General features: G+C 40.5%; 1 protein-coding gene across 7 annotated transcripts in view; it reads right to left on the reverse strand.

Moving 5' to 3' along the window:
- Positions 1-23675, reverse strand: part of adcy2b (adenylate cyclase 2b (brain)) — a 54709-nt gene that overhangs the window by 6035 nt on the left and 24999 nt on the right. For 6 of the 7 annotated variants that reach the window (XM_037093444.1, XM_037093443.1, XM_037093445.1 and 3 more), the window contains 16 exons: positions 20620-20768; positions 18596-18707; positions 15611-15738; positions 13925-14083; positions 12585-12717; positions 9520-9696; positions 9391-9434; positions 9217-9297; positions 8788-8857; positions 8405-8502; positions 7642-7726; positions 5634-5774; positions 4882-5013; positions 4245-4429; positions 2640-2724; positions 443-601 (listed from right to left, as the gene is read on the reverse strand). In XM_037093444.1, the coding sequence (XP_036949339.1) occupies positions 443-601; positions 2640-2724; positions 4245-4429; positions 4882-5013; positions 5634-5774; positions 7642-7726; positions 8405-8502; positions 8788-8857; positions 9217-9297; positions 9391-9434; positions 9520-9696; positions 12585-12717; positions 13925-14083; positions 15611-15738; positions 18596-18707; positions 20620-20768 (1938 nt within the window). The remainder of the gene's footprint in view (positions 1-442; positions 602-2639; positions 2725-4244; positions 4430-4881; positions 5014-5633; positions 5775-7641; positions 7727-8404; positions 8503-8787; positions 8858-9216; positions 9298-9390; positions 9435-9519; positions 9697-12584; positions 12718-13924; positions 14084-15610; positions 15739-18595; positions 18708-20619; positions 20769-23675) is intronic. The other variant, XM_037093446.1, reaches the window with a different exon arrangement.

Here is a 23675-nt window from a genome sequence, read left to right on the forward strand (position 1 = left end):
CAGCTAAATTAACCGGCTTCAGCTACTACACACACTCTTCAACTCACTGTTGAACTTTTCCTTTAGCATATAGATTTAAAGAACCCATAACATTCTCAATTACAGGTTCATAATTTTATTTTGGGTGTCTACAACAAAATCTTTTCATGGTTCAATATTAAGAAAACACATTTTTTATAAGGTCCATTGCTGCAGCACCTCTATTCACCCTCTGTCTGAACACTCCATATTAGCTCCTGTCTCTTTATAGTCCCCTTCAATCAAAGCCCAGTCTGCTATGACTAGTCAGCTCAGGCCCGAGCAGGCACCAACCAACGTGTTTCTGCACAATCTCTGCCAGTGTTTTTGTAAATATAGCAATACTGGGGCCATCACTTTTCTAGCATATAAGACCTATAAATAACGCATGAAAGCAGAGGTCCACCGCTCAACATCAATTCACCTCATTTTTCCAGTTGCGTCCCAGGAAGTGTTCAGCAACATGTGCAGGTAAAACGTTCTCCAGCAGAACCCGGTTGAGGTTCTCCATGGTTTCGATCTCCTCGCACTCCCTCTTGAACTTGTCTCTCCACAGGAAGTCCAACCTACAGTAATATTCATTCTGTTACAGAAGGACACAGAGTAAAGAGACACCTGTGTCATTTAAACCCCGGAAGCACTCTGCTCCAAAGCTACAGGCCGTAGAAGAAACCAAAAAAATCAAGAAGACATACTGAGTGGAAAGTTGTAATTTCCATGAAGAAATAGATCAGTTCTGACATTTGCTTACGACTGGAGGTTGATCAGAGAAGCGAGTCAGCCTCCTGTGCAGAAGTCCTGCAGCTACAGACATTTGTCCTGATAGCCGAGTGTTTCTCACAGATAGACTGCCTGCATTCTGCTCTAATCTTTGCCACTAAATTGTGCAGGATTCTGGGGAAACATAACCAAGTGAAACTGAAGGGCTTGCTTGATATTCATAGAAAATTAATGTCCCAATAACACAACAATAAAAACAGTTTGCGAAGCTCCGCTCTCACTGTTCAAGGAAATGGCAAGCAGGCAGAAGTGATTTGCATAAAAGATAGCCATTGCTCCTTCTTTTTCATGTTTTGGTTATTAATGCTAGAAGGACTTTTCTTTCTACATCCCAGGAGCGCGCGTGCATTAGACAGGGTCCCCTGAACTCGCCATCATTATGCTCGTATATATTTGAAAGCTCCAGGCTACTAGTGGGCTGACCCCTATATTGTGTGAATGGATGTGTGTGTGTGTGTGTGTGTGTGCGTGTGCGTGTCGGTGGGGGGTTAGTTTCAGTCTCCTGTGAGATATGTCATGTGTGTAGGCAGCAGGATGTATGTGCATACTGAATACTTTCCCCCTCGAGATTAAAGAATGGTGCCAATTTAGAAGCTTCCAACAGTGTAGGCCCATGCTGCTCTGTGCTGAGATCTGGTGCTACAGTGTTGATTGCTTGAGGCTGAAATAGAAATATAGACTTAAAGGCCTCTAAGGAACCATTTGTGCATGTATACATATGTGCATGTACAGAGAGGGGAACGGTACCTCCACGAGTCCAGAAAGTAGGCCAGAGGAAATGTAGCTCATTCCTGATGCCACTGAGAAACCAGCTAACAAGCCTGTAAATGAGCTTTGCTCCATCATGCATCTGTTCTTGAGGGATGAATTACAGATGCCTTCGTTCTCCTAACCTGCTTTCCCCTCCCTCTGACTAAACGGTTTGAAATTGGCTCATTAGGATTGATGATGGAAATTCTTGCAAGGCAAATGTGTTAATAGCAGACTAAAAGCTTGTAAAACGGAGGCCTCTTGCTCTCATATCTGGCACAGATTTATGTATTTCTGGGTCAACAACCTCAGATGACGCCACTGAACACCTTTTGACCTGTTTCCAGAATTATTTTCATGTTAATTGATGAATCATTTTACCTGTGTAATTTATACCCAAATTGCATCCAGAAGGGCGAACCAAATCAATCCTGAAAGACCTTGATAAAGTGCAGGCCGTAATAAGATTTGGAAGTTACAAAGAGTTTACCACAACAAAGTTATGTTTCCATAACAAATGCTCCCCTCCCTCCTGGAGACAGTGACCCAGAATGAGAACAACACATGGAGCTGTTTGAACCAACTGTGGCTCTCAGGGGAGCCCCAGTTTCTGGTACAGAACCTCTTCTGGGAGAATTTCTGTCCTGAACATCTGCTCTGGGGTCAGAGCTGACGGATGGCACCCCGAAAAAGATAAAAAAGATAAAACATGCACACTAAAATGTGTGTCAGCTGAGTTTTGTCTGCATGTGAAGTGAGGGTGGTGGACACAGAGGAGATGGAAGCGCTTGGCCTGACTGACTGCTTCATCACTGCAGGAATGTCCCTCTGAACAAGCGTTTTGATCTGTGAGCACACTGAACTGAATCCTGAAACATGGATTCACTTGCTTCCAAATTTAATTCTGGAGAGGAGTGACAATTAACTGCACTGGTATCAAGTGTCATTAACAAAAACCTCCTCATACAGCAATTTTTCAGTAAAACAAGATAAGATAAGAGAGTAAAGATACATAAAGTTATAATTATATATAGCTGTTCAGTAGTGAGTTCTATTGAGGTCATTGTGGCAGCTACTGTAAGTTTACTGACCTGCCTGGCTAACACCAGTAAAGTGATGAAGAAGATAAAAAGAGACACGGAGCCCATCGTCTTCAGATCCTTCAGTACTCCTGGTCTGCACAGAGAGAGAAAATACAATTAGCACGATGTTAGTTGTCGAGTGTGAAAGTCTGGTCATATTGTAGAATCAACAAATTCAATGATAAAACAGAACCAACAATGATTGCATCCTACTAACAGGTATTACCACTCCAGAAACCACTAAAAACAGATAAGTGACCCATACTATTACATGGTCGTTGTAGTTTACCTCGACTCGAACCAATGTATACTATCCTGGTGCCATAAATACTCTAAGTGTGTCAAATGTTTATCAGTTCACAGCTGAAAATAGCTAAAAACGACAGTTCCCAGCTGTGTTGGAAAAGGAAGTCATACCTGTGATACCTTTAAAGATATAGAAATAATTGAATGGTTTAAATTGTTCAATATCAAATAAATGCCACAGATGGGGAAGAGAAGTCAAAAAGTATTAAGAGACCAAGTAACACACTGTTTTGATATTTCTATGGCACTCGTTTACATGAGAAAATTATAGCTATGCTATTTTAAGCCTTACCTGACGTCCTTTATAATCAACTATAATTTCAAACATTAACAGAGTAAATGTGGACTTTCCAAGATAACCTCTTCATGGGTTTTATTTGTGTCAACTGCAGTGTAAGGCGGCATTAACGTGCAGTCATTAAAAAGGCATAGCATCATTGCCATAAAGAACTGTATATGATTACACTCAAGCAGTCATTATGTTTACTAGGATCGGTTACTTCTCTGCACTGTAAATAAATTGGACAGAATCCTTCCTGTATTTTAACTACAAACAAATTCAAAACAGTAAATGTCCCATTCAAATTACAAGAGGGGTTGAAAAAAAATCTTCTCGATTACCTACACATATAAGACTAAAAGATGATTTATTTATATTTGTTCTGTACTGTTTGAGTAGATCATATGTTGGCATGCATCAACTTGCTGATACTGGTGTACATGAACCAACGTAAAGTCAGTTAACCAAGCTGTTGTGAGCTATGCCAAGATATCTGAAGTGTAAACAGATGTATTACAAGAAATAAAAATATTAGACAGTCCTAGTCTATTTTCTTTTAATTTAATAGTGTATACCTATATTCTTATTCATATGTCTCAATGCTTTGGAAAAAATAATATATTCCTCATGCAAATGAAGTCAAGTTGAGAAAAAGAAATGAAGAGAGAAATATGAGGGATGGAAAAAGTATTTATTCACCAGCCTTTCTTTGAAATCTTTTTGCGTAATGGGATTTTTTCCGTAGTGAGACTCTTGCTGTCACTCAAATGTGAGAAATGAATTCAGCTCCACCATCACAACCTGCTGTATCTCATTCTGCCACAGATCATCCTCCTCTCCAGGGGTTACACTTAATCGACAGTCATATGGGATATTACTGCCTCAGCTCAACTGATGCAGGCAGGCTTCAGGGTCAGAGGGGGGTGGAATCTTTCAAACAGATAGTATTGACCTTAAGTGGGCTTAATAGTTCTTCCATTAATGCCTCATATAAAGAGGAGAGAGTGTGTGTGTGAGTTAACAGGTACCTATTCAGTGTATCGGTGGGGTAGGGTGCTTTGCTAAATCCATCCAGCAGGGAGGCGTGCGTCTGCAGGATGATGATGTTGTAGATCACCACAGCAACCAGCATCACTACCATCTTCAGCTCATAGTTGATCCTCAGGAACACAGAGCAGGACACCAGGCCCAGTATACAGCAGTAGATAAAGTACTGGAGACAGACATTCAGAATGGTTGTGTAAGGCCTCGATGTTTGTATGAATAAACAGGGCAATGAATGAAAGCTTTGAGCTCTAGCAATTCCCCCATGAATCTTGGTTTCTCTGGAGTGACTTCTAAAAAAATGTATATAATGAGCTTATTAGCTCCAAAACAGCAATACTAAAGTTTAATTTTAAAACTGGAATTAACTGACATAAGTACTTCTTTTAATATTTTTTTCTTTCACAGGAAAGAGACACTGGCCCAGCAGTGGGTTTCTGTTCTGTGTCACACCAACATGTGAGCATAATATGTCTATTTAAATTTAAAGAATGCCGTGTACATGTCATTTAAGCTGTTATTTTGGATACTGGTGGTCAGTAATTTGACTTACATGACAACATGACAACATATTTATCCCCTTTCAGGCCATGTTTGCTAACCGCACCCTATTATACTTACTGGCAAATAAAACTTGTGTTTTAATCCTGAGTTTCCCCACTCGTAGTCCGGCAGGCTGTCGTTAGTTAGATTCACAGGTGGAGTAGTTGTTTGGCTGTCCTCTGTGGATCCTCCAGGATCCTCCACAAAGAACTAACGAGCAGAACATAAAGGATTGAGGGCAAAAAGTTTGAGCCATGGTTATTCTGTCATGGCATCCAGGACTGACAATCGTAACATTTTCCTAGAGGATATATTATTTAGTTCAACACTGTGAGACTTGATGACGTTTTGATAATATGGACAAAGGACGAAAAGTAAGATGTGGTTCAGCCATATTATTCATTAAGTGATTACTTTCCATTTCTGACACAAATAATATATAGATTGTATTTACAACTAAACCACATGAGCTGTGGAGATTAACTTTTGATATAGTTATCTTTTATACATGTTACACTGCTGATGCATGTGAATCCATTAGTATCACAAGTATGTATGACGTGACAAGGACATGCAGAAGGGAACAAATGTTGATGATATTGAACATAAAGGCCTCTAAATATAATGTGAATGTATTACTGTTTGTGCATCTTAACAGGATACCTGACAACACTACTTCTCTGTCTTAGTGTGGTACCCAGGATAGCACCACCACAGTCTGGAGACTTTATCATGTCTCATGCAATTATCAAAAAGAGTAATTAAGACATCATTTTAAAGCCTTGTTATAATCACAACCACTTCATCTTAATCTGAAACCAGTTTCTCACCATATTGAAGACGGCCATCACCAGTATGAGAGCAGTGGTCGTCATGGTGAGGACCAATCGCAGCCAAGGATTATTGGTGACAATGATGCGAGAGGAAGTGGGGAACCAGGTCAGAGAGCAGAAGGAGCCCTTCCTTCCCTGCTGAGGATGCAAAGAAACAGAAGGAGTGATTAGAACAGGAGGAAGAAGCAGTGGATAGACCCAAGGAGCAAATAATACAGTATACAAGATGCAGTATACAACTATTCTGTATATATGACTGTATATTTATACAAATATACAGAGATTTTCTGCTTGATGGTTGCAGTGGCACTTTCTACTTAGCAACAGCTGAGCACATTTCATCTTGAAAAGAGATTTTCCAAGAAACGAGTTGGATAACGATAACCATCTAATGCAATTTTTATAGAGCAGAGAACATTATTTAACTATAATATGCTCCATTAAAAATAACTTATAACACAAACCCAGCACCTGGAGGTCAAGCACACACACAACCACACACACACACACACAATGAAAATGTTAAACACGGCTCATGGTTTATCTCTAAATTGAGTGCCCTTTAACAGTGACCACAACAGCTTTTATTATTCACCTATAAATTCCTGTTTCACAATCACTGGCTCTCTGTTCTCATTGAGGCAGTGTACGAATCTGATATCTGGGTCAGTTTTATTGATAACTCTCCATGACCCACTTACTGGGTGATGATACTCTCTTGAGAAGCAATAAGGAAGAAAAAGGGCTCTTAGGGGGGCAATCTGTTATTGACTGTCCATAAAACACATGTCACAGGAAGCCTGTAATTAACACCCATCCCTCCACTTGTGCTGGATAACAAGCAACAGCAGTGAACTGATGGATGAAGGAGAACAAATGGTAAATCAGCTCAAATAAACCTCCTATAGAGCGGCTGCTAGGCTCCAATGAGACATGCCATTGTTGAGTTGTGTTGCCGGTACAGAAGAACCGGTCCAGACAGAGAGCCAACGGAGCTTCTGCATGGTTTTTTTTGTTACATGGCTGCTGTCTGTCTGTCAGACTGGGAATACATACATTTGTGGAGTCTGCGGTAACTTTCCCACACTGGGGCACCAGTATATCAACCAACAATTACTCTTTTGCAAGAGGTGAAGGAGAGAGCAGCCTCAACAATAGAGCAATTAGGAACGAAATGTATGGATTCACGAGCAACACAATCTGACATGGTGTTAGTGCTGGTTCCTGGAACATCATAATTGATGCTCAAGGACCAGGATCACTAAAATCGACCAATCATGTTTTAGCAATGTCATTCGGGTAAAAATACACTCATGGGAGAAGCTATTGTTTCATTGTCTTTTTAAAACCAACCAAGTATGTTTGTTGCCTAAACCTAACTGAACAGCAACAGAAAATGAAAATAAATAAATTGAAAAAAAAAAAAAAAAAAGGGAATAACATAATAGGTGAACAGTACTATCATGCCTTCCAGCCAGGATCCAAGCCCCTGTCTCCTGAGTGAAAGTCCTATATTCAACCCAATTAACCATGACAGCCTGCTCTAGATAAAGTTTTGGTTGGTGTTTTGTAATTAAAAATGATGGTCCTGGAGCAACATTAACTGTGATATTTTAGGAATAACACCAAAACAACGGTATCAGTCATAAGCTTGTCAACAGTTGTTGCTTGTTTAACCACTCAGACTGCCTGAGGGGGGAGACGACAGACCCGCAATGCAGTTCTAAGTTGCTGACAGTTCTGCAGGAAACTTTATGACGTGTTTAGAAGGGTGTGTGTTCATGACATCAACCTTGAGGAAAATTATTGTTTTGTCAGCATTAGACCATCACAGCACCATGTGCGTACAGGATTTCTCTAATAAAAGAAAAAAAAGAAACAAAAAGAAAAAGAAAAAAAAGACAAGAAAAGGTGCTTTCCGTTGTTTTGTCTCTAACATACTTCTGGCAAAGGCACGTGCATACATGCAGGTATGTGTTCAATAATAAAATTCATACAAACCCACCAGAATATGACCAGCAAAGCAAAGCAGCAGGATCAAAGCCAGCAGCAGGAATGCCAGGCCAAAGGAGATCCCCAGCACAGCAGTTCTGAAACACACAGACACGCACACATTATTCTAAACCCTCTTGGCACCTCTCGGCCCTCTGCAGTTCCATTCAGGGCAATAAATGTAATGAAGGTTCTAATGTATTCTACCTCAGACCTGCAATCCATTTACATTAAGCAGCAGAACTGCGGACTATACAGCAGCATACTGTGTGTGTCTCATAATGCAGTTATGTTCATGTATCACTTTTCCTAAGGAGGAACAGAGTATGGCTGATGTAAGGATGCCTGCAATAAAAAAGATGATGTCACGTCTAAATGTGCGGAGCAATGCCACGACAAACAGAGCCAAGATAAAGAGAGTGAGAGAGGGAGGGGTGAATCAGACAATCAATGGCCTCTCAGATGCTGAATTACACCTTTGGCTCCCAGTGGCAGTAAATTAGCATGACTGTGAATTTCTCTCCTCGCCATTAAAGAGACGACACACTTTGATTCACCTGATCTATAATCACTAGCAGACATGGTGCCCTTTCATCTCCATCTGCTCTTTAGCATTCTGCCTCTTGCCCCCCTGCCTCTTTCATTTCAGCACCGTCCTGTTGATGAGACAGCTGGCGTCAAATGGCTTTTTCACATCAACCCGCTTGCCACAGCTGGAGTTTGCTGATGCTACGGGGACTGTGCAGTGTGAATCCTGTGAAGGGCTGCAGACTTACTTGGGCAAGACGAGGACCTGCACTATGAATATACAGCAGAATATGAGGCAGGCACAGGTGATGTAGTACTTGAAGGCTGGCAATGTTGTGGATCTGTACTGTTGAGACAAGAGAAGGTAAAACCTTAGAAAACTGGGGACGACCTCATGAGCATGTGTAGTGTCGCAGCAGGAAAACATGATTAGGCAAAGTGAAACTGACACTGAGCATGCAGTATGTAAAAATATACCAGACTTACATGTGAAATGAAACAAGAATCTATTGCTGACAGTCTGTGCCTGATAAGGTTGTTCAGTCTCTTGTTTCACTGACAACTATACAATCCCATTGATTTGTTTCCCCCGTGAACAATGCTGGCTGGTGGTTTGTATGCATTCGCCTACCTCTTTCTCAAGAGCTTTGTTGTGAAAGAACAATGAGATCCTCTGGATGTCTTCAGATTTGAGCCACTGTCTGGAGACACAAGCGAGCAGACAGATTTAAAAAATATAGAGGCACCAGGCTCTGGGTTGTGTCATTATTTTATCTGAAAACTATTCTGTTACCCTTCATGGTGCTGTAATGAGCCAAATGTATCTGTACCAGTTGGAACATAACATTACTGTTTTCAATCTTTTAATTATTAAACTTATCCCTATTTCATTATTTTATTAAATCTGCAACAATGCCTGATTTTCTAAAACCTTCTTTGACATGCTGACTTCTTGAAGATGTTTCTTCTAAGTTGATGTATGTACTATTCAGTGGATCTTTAACTTTATTTGAAGGGACAGTGCATGAGCTGTAATTGTGAAGAGTGATACAATGCTTACTTCTGTGAGTTGATGCCATCGATGGTGCGAATCATTCGCTCGTTGAGTTCTTCTTCAAACCTCCTCCTTTGAGATTTGGACCTGGGATGGAAGAGAGGGGAGGTCAGATTTAAAAAGCAAAGACAGATCTGTGAAAATAGACTGATTACCAATGCATTATTACCCCTAACTCACCTTTCTCGTCTCGTCTGGAAGTGGTACTGCCCCATTGGAACATCCTGAAACAGGATTCAGACCCTCATCTATTAATGACCAATATCTGTGTTTATGTTTAAAAGACAGAGAGCGCTGCATTGTACTTACAGTTGTGTTGATCTTGCCATTGTCTGTGGTCATGCTTTCTCGATGATGGAGGTTAGCGAAGGGCTTGGCAGCGCCCCAGGACTCCAGGTATCGTGTCATTCTGACAGACGCTCTCATCTTCCCGCCGTCTAGAGAGGGACGAGAGCGCACGCCCAACAGAGGGCTGTGCCTCTCAGTCTGGGAAATAACAACAAGAACAAAGAAACTCAACACAGAACTGTATGTATGTTTGCTGAACAGCCGTCACTGCGGTTACGTGGTTAAGTGTACATGGTGTACATAACAAATTCCAATGTTTACATCTGCAAACTTATTTCTGACCAAGCTGAACAGAAGTTTAGATTCACACTCACATAGTACGTGTTAAAGTAAAAGGACTGGATTCTCTGGTAAGAGTGGTCAATTGACAGCTCTTGACATCTGTGACCTTCCAGTCATTGTTTAAAGCTACTTAAACCACTTTTAGCAAGTGATGCAGCTCTCCCTCTCCCTTCACCTCGTACACTGAGTGCTTCGCTCTGACAAACACCACTTCACTGCTGACAGAAATACTACCCTGCACTGAACTGAACTACAGCAGTGACAGTCAAAGTTTTTTTGTTTTTGTTTTTCTTTTCCTTCTTGAGAAAGTAAACCTAGGAGGATTTTTCACACCATGTTCCTCTGGTGATTGATTTCAGGTATTTACCCAGCATGGCACATAAGCCTATCAGAATTGGAAAAGACACTGTCGATAAAGGCAGTGTTCATTTCCCATGGCTGCAATGAACAGCTCTGACAGTGACAATCAATGACAATGACAGTGAAGATGACACCTCCTGCGCCCCACGCTCCATATTTGGCCTTGATCCACTCAGGGGATTCTTGAAAATGTCAGTGAGCACCCACAGCCTTTTTCCAATATCTGATGGGAAATTGAAAAGCTATCTTCATTGCAGTAAATGGAGGAAGCAATCTGTCCTGTAAGGTCATTATGTTATACTGTAAGAAAACAAGTTACCGCAGTTTATACACCCAGAGGCTCAGCTTTGGTCTAAAACTGTTGGTTTAGTTAATTACTGTTGGGCTGCCTGGAGCCAGACTAAATTAGATTTCACAACTCAAGTGTTGCTACTCTGCATTCACAAATGAGATACCGTAAAATCAAGAAAAAGTCAGCTGAAGAGAGGCAGCTGATAATACGCTGCTGGTGTGATTGCCCAAATAACCTCTCATCGAGTAGAGTTATAACGGCAGATTGTGAAAACATGTCGCCTGCTGATAAAGTGTGTTGAAATATGTTATATATGATATGTTTTTGAAGTCAGGAGATGACCTCTTCTTCATTTCAGATTCTGACAGATGATAATTATCCCAACGTATCAAATTAAAATGATGCAGTGACTTTAGCTACCAATCCTTAGTCATGAGGAATTAGAGGGGAAACGGGAAGACTAAAGGGAGCCAAAGGACTGGATTTGGAGGAATCAAAGCTGAAAAGACCCTGTGGCTCTGCATGTTAGTTACTGATGGCATTTTAAAAACATTCACTGAAGGCCTTCATTCTTCAGAAGAGAGATGCTTCCCACAACCCTGAAGTTTATGAAGCAAGCAGATAGTAAATGCAGGATGCCTGAAGGAAGAAGGTCTTGGTGCAGATATTTAAGGAGGAGGGTGCATCTCAGCCATGTCATGGAGGGATTAAGAAGGCAGAGGGGTGTTTTTTGTTTGCCAAGCCAAAAACACTGAGCACGTACTGGATGCCAACAACATATTCTATATAAAGACTTTCTTGGCAGAAAGTTCACAGAAGAGACAGATCTCATAAAGGTTGTGAAGCTGTCCTTTATAACCTGGTTTGACAGGAAGAGCTGCACTACATCACAGGCAACTAACAACACTTCAAGCAGTGAAAAGGGAGCTCAGCGGAGAGATTGACAGAACACCGGCCCAGATGTTGTTAATTTGATAATACACTTTCATTGGTTCACCAAACAATCAAATTATTTTTGGATACTTGACATTCTCAGGTTGTTTAGCTGCCTACTGTGCTGCTGGCAAGTAAACCTGACCTGCACATCGAAAAGTTTACAGAGCTGTGGTGCTGAAAATAGACCTTTGTATTTTTACTTCCATGCTCATTATATCATCGTGACCACAAACACACACACTGTAAGCAGATACTTCATTGATACAACAACACAGATACAATACACAAAACAGAAACCTACCCGAATACACTATAAATAGCGCAGACAACAGCAGGACACTAAAGAGGGGGGAACATGGCGAGCACTTTTTTGTTTGGTTTAGTGACTCATGACTTTACTGAAGTGTGCTCCATGTACCAAGTCTCATTTTGTTTTTTGTTATTTTGTCTCGTGCTGTTTCTCTGCTGTTACGCTTGAATGCATTTCACTTGATTTTTTTATGTTCATGAACCAACTCCATGCGTACGCTGCTGCTGTGGGACAGTACAGGAGAATTAGAACAGTAACTTTTATCAGTATGGGCAGCCCCAGTGCAACAAAGAATTCTGAATGAAAGAAAAATAGATTCAACAAGAAATATATCAAGGTGCAAACAAAAGAGCCAACAGCCAGGCTAGTGAGTCTGTGAAGCTGTTTAGACTAGGGTCACGATTCTCCAAATCCACAATTGATTTGACTTTGATTTTAAGGTCACTATTGGATTCAGTTGGTTAGGGTTAGGGTTAGGGTCAATGTTGGAAGGTGGCTGGTTCAAATCCTAGATCCCCCCCAGCTGTAAGTCGAAGTGTCCTTGAGCAAGATACTGAGCCCCAAATTGCTCCTGATGAGCAGCTGGCGCCTTGCATGACAGCCTCCGCCATCAGTGTATGAATGTGTGTGTGAATGGGTGAATATGGCAAGTATTGTAAAGCCCTTTGAGCAGTTAGTACCCTTGAAAAGAGCTATTAAAATGCAAGACCATTTAAAACACTTTTTATATTTACCCTCTAAGTGACAAGCGCCCACATTCTCTGCTTTTTCTTGCATTCGAACATCCTATTCAACGATGCTTTCTGTATGTGAATGTGTAAAACCATGCCAAGGATGTTATCTAACCTTGGGGTTGATGACAAGGAAGGTGACCACTCCATGCTCCTTCAGGTAGGAGTCTCTGCTCTGTCCGTTTCCAGGCTCCACCTTATATGAGCCCTTCAAGTGCTCCAGTGTCACGGAGGAGATGTGGACCCTCCTGAGGACAGATGATAAGAGGTTAAGAGCGTGCGTCATTGTGGTATCAGCAGGTCTGTTAAACATTTTATTTACTTTCCAGTTCTATAATAACACTAATCTCCTTTGTTGTCATCTTACAAACAGTGACTGATGAGTGATGGGGACGAGAATGTGTTTTTTTTCAGTGGGCATATTTTTCAGATTCCTTTCAGCAGCATAAAAGGAGACAAACCATTAGCAGTCCAGCGAGACAACGTGGAGGCCCTAGAGAGCTTATTTTCAGTGTCGCACACTACATATATCCACTAGCCAATTTTCCCATGCTTGTTACAGTACTGGGATGGCAAACCTAATGGCCACATAACAAATTTGGAGCTGACTGGTCAAATGAGGTGGCTGTAATTGTCTAAAATTATAACTGGGCAGAATTAGAACAAATGTATCCAGTGTTCTGTGTCAGAGTGAAAACTTGTGTTTTTCCGGATGCAAAACAAGTTGGTATGGAGAAGGAAGAAGTGATTCATATAGTGCACTTGTATATAAATATTTTCAGCTGAGTGTTGTGTACGTGTGCTTGTTCTTGGTGCTTCTGCAAAACGTCAATATGTTGTTCCCTCAGGTGTATTTGGTTTTTAGGGGGTGGTGTACTAGGTTTCAGCCAACATTGATTTTAGATACTGATATGTATATTTTTTTTAGGTTGAACTGGTCTATGATATTTCATGCCAAGTACTTATAAAGTTAACCATTTCACATCCCAGAAGTTAAAAGAGCAAAAAAATTGTGAATTCCCTTCTTTTAAGGGTGAAAATGCCTGACTGAGACACAGACCCCCTCATGGAAACTCCAGATAATGACGCTATGATACTGCTAGCCTCTGGGACATGTTCACTTCTACTTCATGGAACTGCAGCAGAGCAGATGGGAATTCACTGACTTGCTAAAGTGCAACTCAACATTAATCACAGAGAGAGCGAATTGTGTTAGTCGATTCCCAAGGCATGGCTCCCTGTCTGCTTTACCAACTAAAACTAGCAACCTTGCAGGTACATCCCTCCAGTTTGCAAACTGCAAAATAATGCACACCAGCATTGCAACAGCAGTGAGATCAATGAATCATTCTTTGCAGTGTTGGTTATATCATACAACTGAACAGACTGTAAAGCCCACTGAGGCAATGTGATTGTGATTTGGGCTATACGAATAAAATGAATGATTTGATTTACCCTGGCAAACCTCCCGCCTCCATATGGTTGGCTAGTGTTACATCATGTGACCACACATCGTACTGCCACTTCCGTAGGCCAATCACACCACACAGGACATTCCCAGAATGAACACCAACACGCATGTTGATATCGACTCCAGTGGCGTCTCGGACCTTCCTGTGAAGAGTACAGAGCAGATTTCATCTTTTAAGGAGAAGTTCACCAATGTGGAGAATGTGCTCATTTACTTTTATAACAAGAGTAAGATTGTTGAGCATAGAGCTGGATTTGGGATGTAGGTAGCTTAGCACAGCATAAAGACTGACAGCAGAGGGAAACAGCTAGCCTGTATCTTTTCCAAAGCTACTAATAGACACCTTGAAAATATATAAACATATATAAACATATATGAGACATACAACAGTATAACACCCTTGATCATCTCATTTTCAAGTTGGTCCTGTTGTAATTAAAGAAATAAGTTCTTCTGCAAATGAAAATTTAGTCATAACTGTCAGGGTAAGTTTTAGAGTTCACAAACTTTCTGGAGTTTTAAATAGCGTTTCAGCATTCTTCTTTCTTGTAATATGCTTCTGGTTTTGTAATATTCGGTCGCTGCTGTGACAAACACATTTCCCCATCTGTGGGACATTAAAGGATTTCTGAGCATTCTCCTAAACAACTGAAGTAGATGGGGACCTATTTTAAAATGTAAAAAAACAACAAGCTAGACAAGCTGTACGGAGCAATTTTATGTTTTTATTTCCGTTTTTTTATCCAACTACTTCAGCTGTTTACAAGAATGTTGTTTTGCTGTGAAGCTCTGGAAATGTATGGACTATGAAACTCCATCAGACTTCCCTTTGGCATGGGGGTGAGTAGATAGTGACTGTATTTTCCTTTTTGGAGACCCTTTCCTTACATGTTTCATTTGTTTGTACACAAATCGATCTAAGAATGACAGTTTGGGGTTTTATTTGGAGCAAAACCAGCGAAATGTTGAACATATTAGTTTTTAAAAATAATATTTCCTAGTTTTTATATAATTCATAGACTGCCATTATCTAAACTACCCACAACCAGTAATGTAATTTGTTACAGATAATGATGATTCAGTATTTCCCTCTAAATTCAGGGTAGAAAAATCCTCCAGAACGGCACTGAAATACAGACTCCTTTTCATCATGTCGGAGGTGGACCACACTGGATAGGATCTTTAATCTGATTGTGATTAAAGGTCAGTCCCTGCAAGCAAACATAAAGACCTATAAATGTGTGTGTGTTCATGCATGAGTGAAAGACATCGAGGCAGAGAGAAGGAGGGGGAGGGTGTGTGTGGGGGGGCTGAAAGGGAATACTTTTTCATTTGTTTGAAATTTTTATTTGTTCAGTTGGGAGGCTTATCATATTAAATTCACATTGTGTTTACTCTCAAGTTCAAACAGAGCTGAAATCGAGTCTGGCATTCCTTCTGCTCAATCTGTTTGACAGGCGTGTGTTTGTTTGTGTTTGTGTTTGTGTTTGTGTTTGTGCATGCATGTGTGTGTGTGTGTGTGTGTGTGTGTGTGTGTGTGTGTGTGTGTGTGTGTGTGTGTGTGTGTGTGTGTGTGTGTGTGCGTGTGTGTGTGTGTGTGTGTGCGTGTGCGTGTGTGTGAGAGAGAGACAGAGGGAGAGAGAGGAAGAGAGGGAGATCTGGTATTTTACTTGATGGCCTCACACATATCCAAGCCCATCTTCACGCAGTTCCTGGCGTGGTGAGGCAGCGACTCAGGCAGACCAGACACACAGTAGTAACAATCTCCCAGGATCTTGATTCGCATACATTCATTTTCCTTTAAAGAGAGAGAGAGGGAGAGAGAGAGAGAGAGAGAGAGAGAGGGAGAGAGAGAGAGGGAGGGGATTAAGTGAAACATTTATCACCAACCTCCATTAGCTGTCAACATTCATCTATATCTGTACTAACAGTTAACTATTTCATTTATAAAATGCTTGTTCCAGTGCTCTGTCACCTCAACATGTGCACACACACACACACACACTAAAGGTTCACATCCATCAAGCCCAAAACCATACACCCACACACCTGACACATTAGCTCTTATTCCACATGTGGGATGTGTAACAGCTCATCGTTGGATCAGGTTTATGTAACGGCAGCTTCATCAGGCGGAAGGACAGAGCTGCCGGACACGGAGCTGAGAGAGCCTGACTCAACTGTTTAGTAGAGCACCCATGAGACGCTAGGTACACTCCGACCAGCCCACACGGCTACAACCTGAAGCTGTTAACAAGCACTCTGGGAAGGTACAGTACGGAGGCCGACACTGGCCGCGGGACACAGAAAACATTCATTTCAAGGTTCATCTGATTGACAGCACAAGAAAGGCTGTTGACTCTTCTTGGTTATTTTGTAATTAACCGAACTGTGCACAGTATTCAAATTAGAATTTGACTGTAATAGAATTCAGGTAACATCAGCTGAAAGCCGTATTTGTGAATCAAATCACATTATTTTATGTCCTGAACATCATCAATTCATGCCTTAAAACCAAATGAATTCTTGATGCCGTACTGTAATTTCAGAATGATGCATGTTCTGTACGGCTTACACAGTCACAAGGAGTTTACTTATCCCAAATCTATGGAATGGAATCAGTCTCACAAGACCACAAGCTTCTTCTCAAAACCTTAAGATAGTTTAGCAATTGTGGCCTCCCTGAATTTTTTATTAAATGCAAGGCTGTATTTTGTTGTGGTACAGTACTTGACAGCAATATACATGAAAATATTTCCAATATTTTGTCTCTGTCAATCACATCCTCTACAGAGAGGAATATAAACACTGCACAGTACAATATATCTCGATCCAATACATGACCACAAGAAAACACAGCCTCATACACAATAGGGAATATAAGGAATTACTCGAGATGGGTGATTTATTGGTTTCGTCACCTGTGTCAGGACAAGTCAATTGTGAGCTTTGCCATTGTTTGGGAACTGAAAGGGAATTGTTTACTGTTAATGAAAGCATGTTGGCACATTCCATAGTTGATGTGGTTACTTTTAAAGGACACTCAAGAGAAACTGTGTTAACATTTAGCTGATTAAACAGCCAGAGTGGCATGTTGAATGTGGAGAAGTGTTTGTCACGTCGCTCTTCATGGAAATGAATCCTGCAACATAAGCTCAGCTGGCTCTGTTGTTGACGTAACACAAAAGCTCCTTCTGGTCCCACATCCTTGTCAACATGCCACGTGTAACACTGACTATAGTACTTAAATATTTTTGGGGTTTTCTGCTGTTGAGATACCTAATCCTACCTCCAGTCTAACCCTGAGAGTCAATCAAATTATTGGCAGGCTACTCTTTCCAATACACATCTCATTTCTATGCACTTTGAAGCCAATAAACACACGTTTTCAATGTCATTAATTTCATGCTGGATTGGATTTGATTGGGAAGTCTTTATTGTCCCCTGTCCCCAGTATACATCATCCTAAAATAACACAATAAACAGTGGCATAATACATATTATATATAAAATACAGTGAGAAATAAAAATGAAGATCAAAGAGTGTATCAGTCCTTTTATTTAGTGCAACAGCAAGTGGACCTACAGCTTGTTTAGGAACCCAACAGCTGATGGAACAAATACTGTCAAGTATCTGTTTGATTTGGCCCTCCTAGGGAAAACATACCTCCTCCCTGATTGCAGGAGGGCACATCTCGAAAATGTGCACCCAAATGAGCATGAACAGCCACATCTCGACTCATATTTTTCACTGTCCGCCACAAGCTCTTTGTCTGCAATTCGACAAGAGGCGTACACGAAGAAACTTGCTTTGTTTATATTGTTCATACTGTATCAGTACTGTAATGAAATATCAGTACTGTAATCAGTATCATTGATGGCATGGGCTTCAGAGAGTTTTGTCAAATTATTATGTCCTGATATTGACATAATGCGCAAATATAGATATTTGAATTGTTCAAACCTATGTGTTTTTTTTAGAGCAAATATTCAAACGTCATTTTGGAGCAATTTTGACAGCCCTATCATCTATCTGACTGAAGTTTGTGCATATTAGAATCTACGGTCCCAACCATGGCTCAGAATTATAAGTCGCTCAACTGTGCTGTGTATTGAGAAATCCATGGCACTGTCCGTGGTGCTTAAATAACAGGCGGATTTGTTGTTCTTTTCCATTCCAGCCCTTCTGTCAGTTTTGTCTTGGATCAATTAGTAGCATCTGTGCTGCTGAAAATACATTCCTAGACCAAACCATTGCTTTGATAAAATATTTTAGGGGATATTTATGTCTTGTTATGCATTTTTGGTATAAGTAGTTATGCAAAAATGTCCTTTGGCAGCTGTTTATGGGTATGTGTGTGTTTTAATTAGTAGGAGCCCCCATCAAGAGCTTTGTTAAAAATGAACAAATGTTCAACTTCTCTTATCAACACCTCTCTAATACAGAGGCATTTTTCTAAACTATCATAATTTAGATTTGGGGAGAATGGGCATCCTCTTACAGTGTATGTATCTGTGTTTTAGGGCCCTTCTGGTTTACACGTTTCTATTCACTTCTGCTGTGATTGTTTTCATCTGAAGCACAAAGAGTGTCCTTGTGCATGAAATGTGATATAGAAAAGAATGAATGAATGAATTTGCTTGTTTTGAATTACCTTTGCAATCTGGTCAAATTTGCCGAAGAGCTCATTCAGCATGTGCACAAGTTCACCTGGGGAGCAGTCGCTGGCCAGTCTGGTGAAGCCGACAATGTCAGCATACAAAATGCTGCAAAACAAGGGAAAACAGTATCAGTTCAGTATCTTACCCAAGGACAAGTTGACATGCAAACCAGGGGAATCGAACCAGCAGCCTTCTGATAACAAGATGCTGGCTCTACCCATGAGCCCCAGTTGCCCCTTCATTCTCCGAATAGAACGCCATTACTCCACAACATTTTTATATGGCAAATAGTCAACTGTTGCTATATTGATGTTCAAAATCAAAATCATGTTCAAAAAGGTGAATTCCAAAGTAGGAATCATCTGCTAAAATTCAAGAAATTGGTAAGAATTCAATAGTTTAGAAATATATTTAAATTCAGTGACCTGCAGAAGTTAGACAGAAACTAGTTGGAAATTAAAATGGTCCAATCGCAAACATTAAGTAACTAGTAATGTAATACATAAATTACCATATATTCATAAATCTATTTGTAAAAAACAGAAGAATAGTATTATTAAAGCAACATTATGTCACTTCTTTAAATTAAAATAATGTCTTCAAAATCATTGTGATGGTACAGTGTCTTGTAATAGGCTGAATGTTGTCTCTGTCTCATCCACTCTGCCATCCCATCACTTGTATCTGCCTTGTGTAACCTCAGTGAGAGGGGAGGATCACAGCGTTACACACATGTTTATTTCAACATACACATTTTAACACAGGGCTTTGATAAGATGTAATGAGTTTTGCTTGTAGTTAGCAACAACAGTACATCTGACCAATAGTTACAGACCTTGGATTTGCATTTATGACTGTGGTGCAGCACTCAGAAACTGTGGCGTGCACCCAATCAAACAAATACCAGTTTCTACATAATGTTGCTTTAAATAATGTTGAAGTAAGGCTCAATTACATTTTGAGGTAATTGTTGTGGTCATGTCAAAGAAATGTACCACTTACTGTTCTTAAAATGAAATTTGTGGACATGTAAAATTTAGTGTTAAAACTTTTTCTTTCTCTTAATATCTGGCACACTGAGCACGACAGATAAAACCACAATGCATTTGCTGTTTGCAACAGAAATGATGTGCGTGTTTCTCACATATAGAGTGTGGAAGTGAGATCTGATCACAATTGGCCAATCAAGACACATGTGGAGGTTCGGTATGATGCAAGATGCACTGATACTAATACTTACAGCTGACACTGTCTCATTTCCAACTCATCAAATAATGACACTGTGGGATTGTAGGTCAGGTTGGCTACCATCCAGAAGAATCAGTATTTGAGTGAGACAAAGAAGACCTTTAATGTCAGGTGTAAACATGGCCAACGCCACCTGTCCTTGGGTGTCAGCTCTTTGTTCTCGAGAGATTGTCCTCTTCGCAGTGAGTGAGACAATGTGAGAATTTGTTATCATTGGGAGGATAATAGGCAGATCAACATGAGCACACACACATATGCACACACTCACCCACACACACACACCTGGTGCCTGTATAGCAGAGACACATTTTCTCCTGTGAAGCTCCAGCATGATGGGTTTTTCGAGGACAATCTATGGAGAGGCTCTTATGGTTAGCCTGGATTTGTGGCTATGATTATCACCAGTATAGAGAACAGAGGACATAGACTCCTCATCGTTTGGCAAAGTGACCTCAGAGCACAAAGGAGGTGGATTAACTCTCAAATGAATTTGGCCATGGTAATGAAAGGGAATATGAAGAAGATGGGATGTAGAGATGATGAAGTGAAAAAAAAGAAGAGGGGAGAAGAATATAAAAGGGAGATGACAGAGGATGAAGAGTATAGGAGCAATCCCATACTATAGGAGCAACTGTGAGAGCGGGCAGAGAAGAGTAGTAAAGAAGATGGGGGGAGGACAGGATGGTATAGGAGCAATCAAACGCCAAGATGAGAGGGGAAAATAATAACCTTTATGAAGTGGAGGGAGGCAAAGACAAAGGATCCTCACCTGACATTGGTGTGCCGTTGCACATAGAGGTTGTGGAAGTTGTTGGTGCTCTCAGTTCGACCAAAGTTTGGTCCCTGCAACCTCTGGATGATCTCAGCTTTCATCACCCTGGCTATGTGAGCCGGCAGTAAGGATAAGAGTAATCGCTCCTGGAGACAGAGAGAGGGGGTCATGGTAGGGATGAGGGCCAAGATGAGGAGGAGTCAAGAAACTCGGGTGTAAGATTGAAAGACAACTATATTGCCATGTTGAACACAATGGAAAAAATACTACTACTACTTCCAGTTCACAGTGTTCAGTTTGCCTCCTGTGCTCCTCCCCAGCCTAATTGTCCCCCATATAAGCCTCGTTAGCTGTGCCCTGTTCCCAGTCTCTCTCCACCTGCACCTCATCTCCTCATTGGTTAGTTTGTATTCAAGCCTGTTTTGTTCCCTCACTCTGTGTTGGTTCGTCTGTTCTCATCAATGCGTCAGTCCTGTTGTTATCCTGTTTTCCTCCACACGTCACCTGTGCTCATGTGCCTGTTCCCCAGTCCTTGTGTGTTTCGCTGCGTTCTTGATTTGTTCTTGATGGTTTTCTGCTTTTGTATTTTCCTTGCCTGCCTTTTTGTTTGCCAGATTGTGTCGCTTGCCATTTTGTTGTTTGCACTTTTGCCTTTTGTTTTACTACCTGCCTGCCAGTGTGTCTTGCATTTAGGTCTTTTCTGTGTAACTGCGACACAGATAAGTTACTGATGCCTTATTCTGCGTGACCATATTCTACAATGACTAGGCCATTAACCAAGAGTTTTCCCCTATTCACCTCCTAATTAATGCTTACTGAATGTGAGTAAGGAAGTTGTTAATTACCTTAATTATGATCTAAATATGCTTTGCTCAGCGTGGACCTATAAGGTTGTAGCCATTCTCTCTAAATAACACATTATACATTTTGTCTATTCCGACATAACAAAACACAAAACTACAAGGGTTAGTATTGTGCAAATAACTCTCAGTGAAGTCTTTCTAACTCTAATAATATTCTTGTTACACCCGCAAACGTAATAACTGCCCACAAACGTAATAAACCACAAACGTAATACAAATCTGCAGCTTTGAATGTAATAATCCCGCAAATGTAATAAATTTCCCACAAACGTAATAAAATTTGCCTACTGCAAACGTAATACTGAATTTCCTGCAAATGTAATAACTATTACATTTGCAGGAAATTATTACATATGTGGGAAAGTGAAAATCTGTAAATGTAATAACTTCCCACAAATGTAATATGAGACAAAATAATGATCTTTGTGGTTGTTGTTGTTTATTTGTTTACTTATAAACCTGCCAATAGTGACTGAATGTTGACAAGCAACCTGCAGGTCAGGTGGGGCAGGTCAGAAAGTGACAGAGCAGTGTTCTAAGTTATTAATAACACACACACACACACACACACACACACACACACACACACACACACACACACACACACAGGTCATGCTCATAATTTTAAGGGCTATGGCTACAAGCCTATGCTGGTGGCTTATGAGAGCCAATGTTTGAACCATTTAAGCTAGAAGATCCGCGGTTTGCGTCCCGGTTGGGACGCCTGGGATCTTTCTGTGTGGAGTTTGCATGTTCTCCCTGTGCAGCGTAGGTTTTCACCGGGTACTCCGGCTTCCTCCCACAGTCCAAAAACATACTGAGGTTAATTGATTATTCTAAATTGTCCATAGGTGTGAATGAGAGTGTGCCTGGTTGTTTGTCTCTATGTGTAGCCCTGTGATAGACTGGCGACCTGTCCAGGGTGTCCCCTGCCTTCGCCCTAAGTCAGCTGGGATAGGCTCCAGCCCCCCCGCGACCCTGCAGAGGATTAAGCGGCGTACATATAATGTACAGATAATGGATGGATGGATGGATATCAAAAGCCAAAAACTTGAATACATAGTCCATTCTTTGAAGTACGCCTAATGAAAACATTTGTCAAGATTTAAGACTGGTCCATGTTCTTTTTGATAGTAACATGGACCAAGACTGTCTGAACACTGACAATTAAAGTCTTGCAAATAAATAATGACTGTAACTTAAATTAATCTACCATTGTGAATGCAGGAAAGTGAGAATTGCCATGTAGGCTACCGTAAGTAACAGAAAAATTCCCAATGTTACATTATGTTACATTATTTTAAATAAACGGCCTTTCAATTAAGTGTGATGTAATTGTTGATGATTTGTTGCTGCAAATAAATGAATGAATGGGTATGCACCACCACTCTGCCAATCAGAACAAAGAAGACGCACTGACAGGCTACAACTTTGGCAGAACTTTTCACCCCTTTCCCGGTAAGTCAGCATGATGTATTTTGTATCGATGAATTCATTGAAATCTCAAGATATATGATGGTTTCGCAGTAGTTTTAAAGCTCAGTCCGCTATATTGTCAAAAGTGTCCCTCTTGTATTTTTTTCCTCTTATGTAGCATGATACTCCAACATAATTAGCTGCACCACATGCCAGCTTAAATAAAGGTCTATAGTCACTTCGCGGTAAAACAGCAACAACTTTTCACTCCTTACCCGGTCAGCAAGCATGATGTATTTGGTGTCAATGGATTCGTTGAAATCTCAAGATTCATATAATACCGCTGGTTTTGCGCTACCTTAAAAATTGAGTCCGCTAGATTGTCAAACGTGTCGATGTAGCATTTTTTTCATGCAAAGTTACGTGTTTAATGCGTATTATATTGCAACTTGCCCAATTGCACACTAGATATAAAGTGCTATTTTAATTGCACAATTCTCAATACATTTTACAATAATTAAAAACCAACAATGGTAATTTTATAATACAGAGAGAACTAGAACAGAAATATAAAGTGCTTGTTGAATTGCACATTGCTCTACTGCCTAAGAATAAAAGATGATAGAATTGCAGACTTATTACATACTACAATAATTCATTAACAGTTATAATTTGTGAGTACCCAACTATGTGGACATGTAAAAATTAAACATTATAATATACAATAGATAATAACACACAACAAATCAGCAGCAGTGGACAAGTTAAAAATGA

Source organism: Acanthopagrus latus, chromosome 3, assembly GCF_904848185.1.
Source record: "Acanthopagrus latus isolate v.2019 chromosome 3, fAcaLat1.1, whole genome shotgun sequence".
Classification (NCBI taxonomy): Eukaryota; Metazoa; Chordata; class Actinopteri; order Spariformes; family Sparidae; genus Acanthopagrus; species Acanthopagrus latus.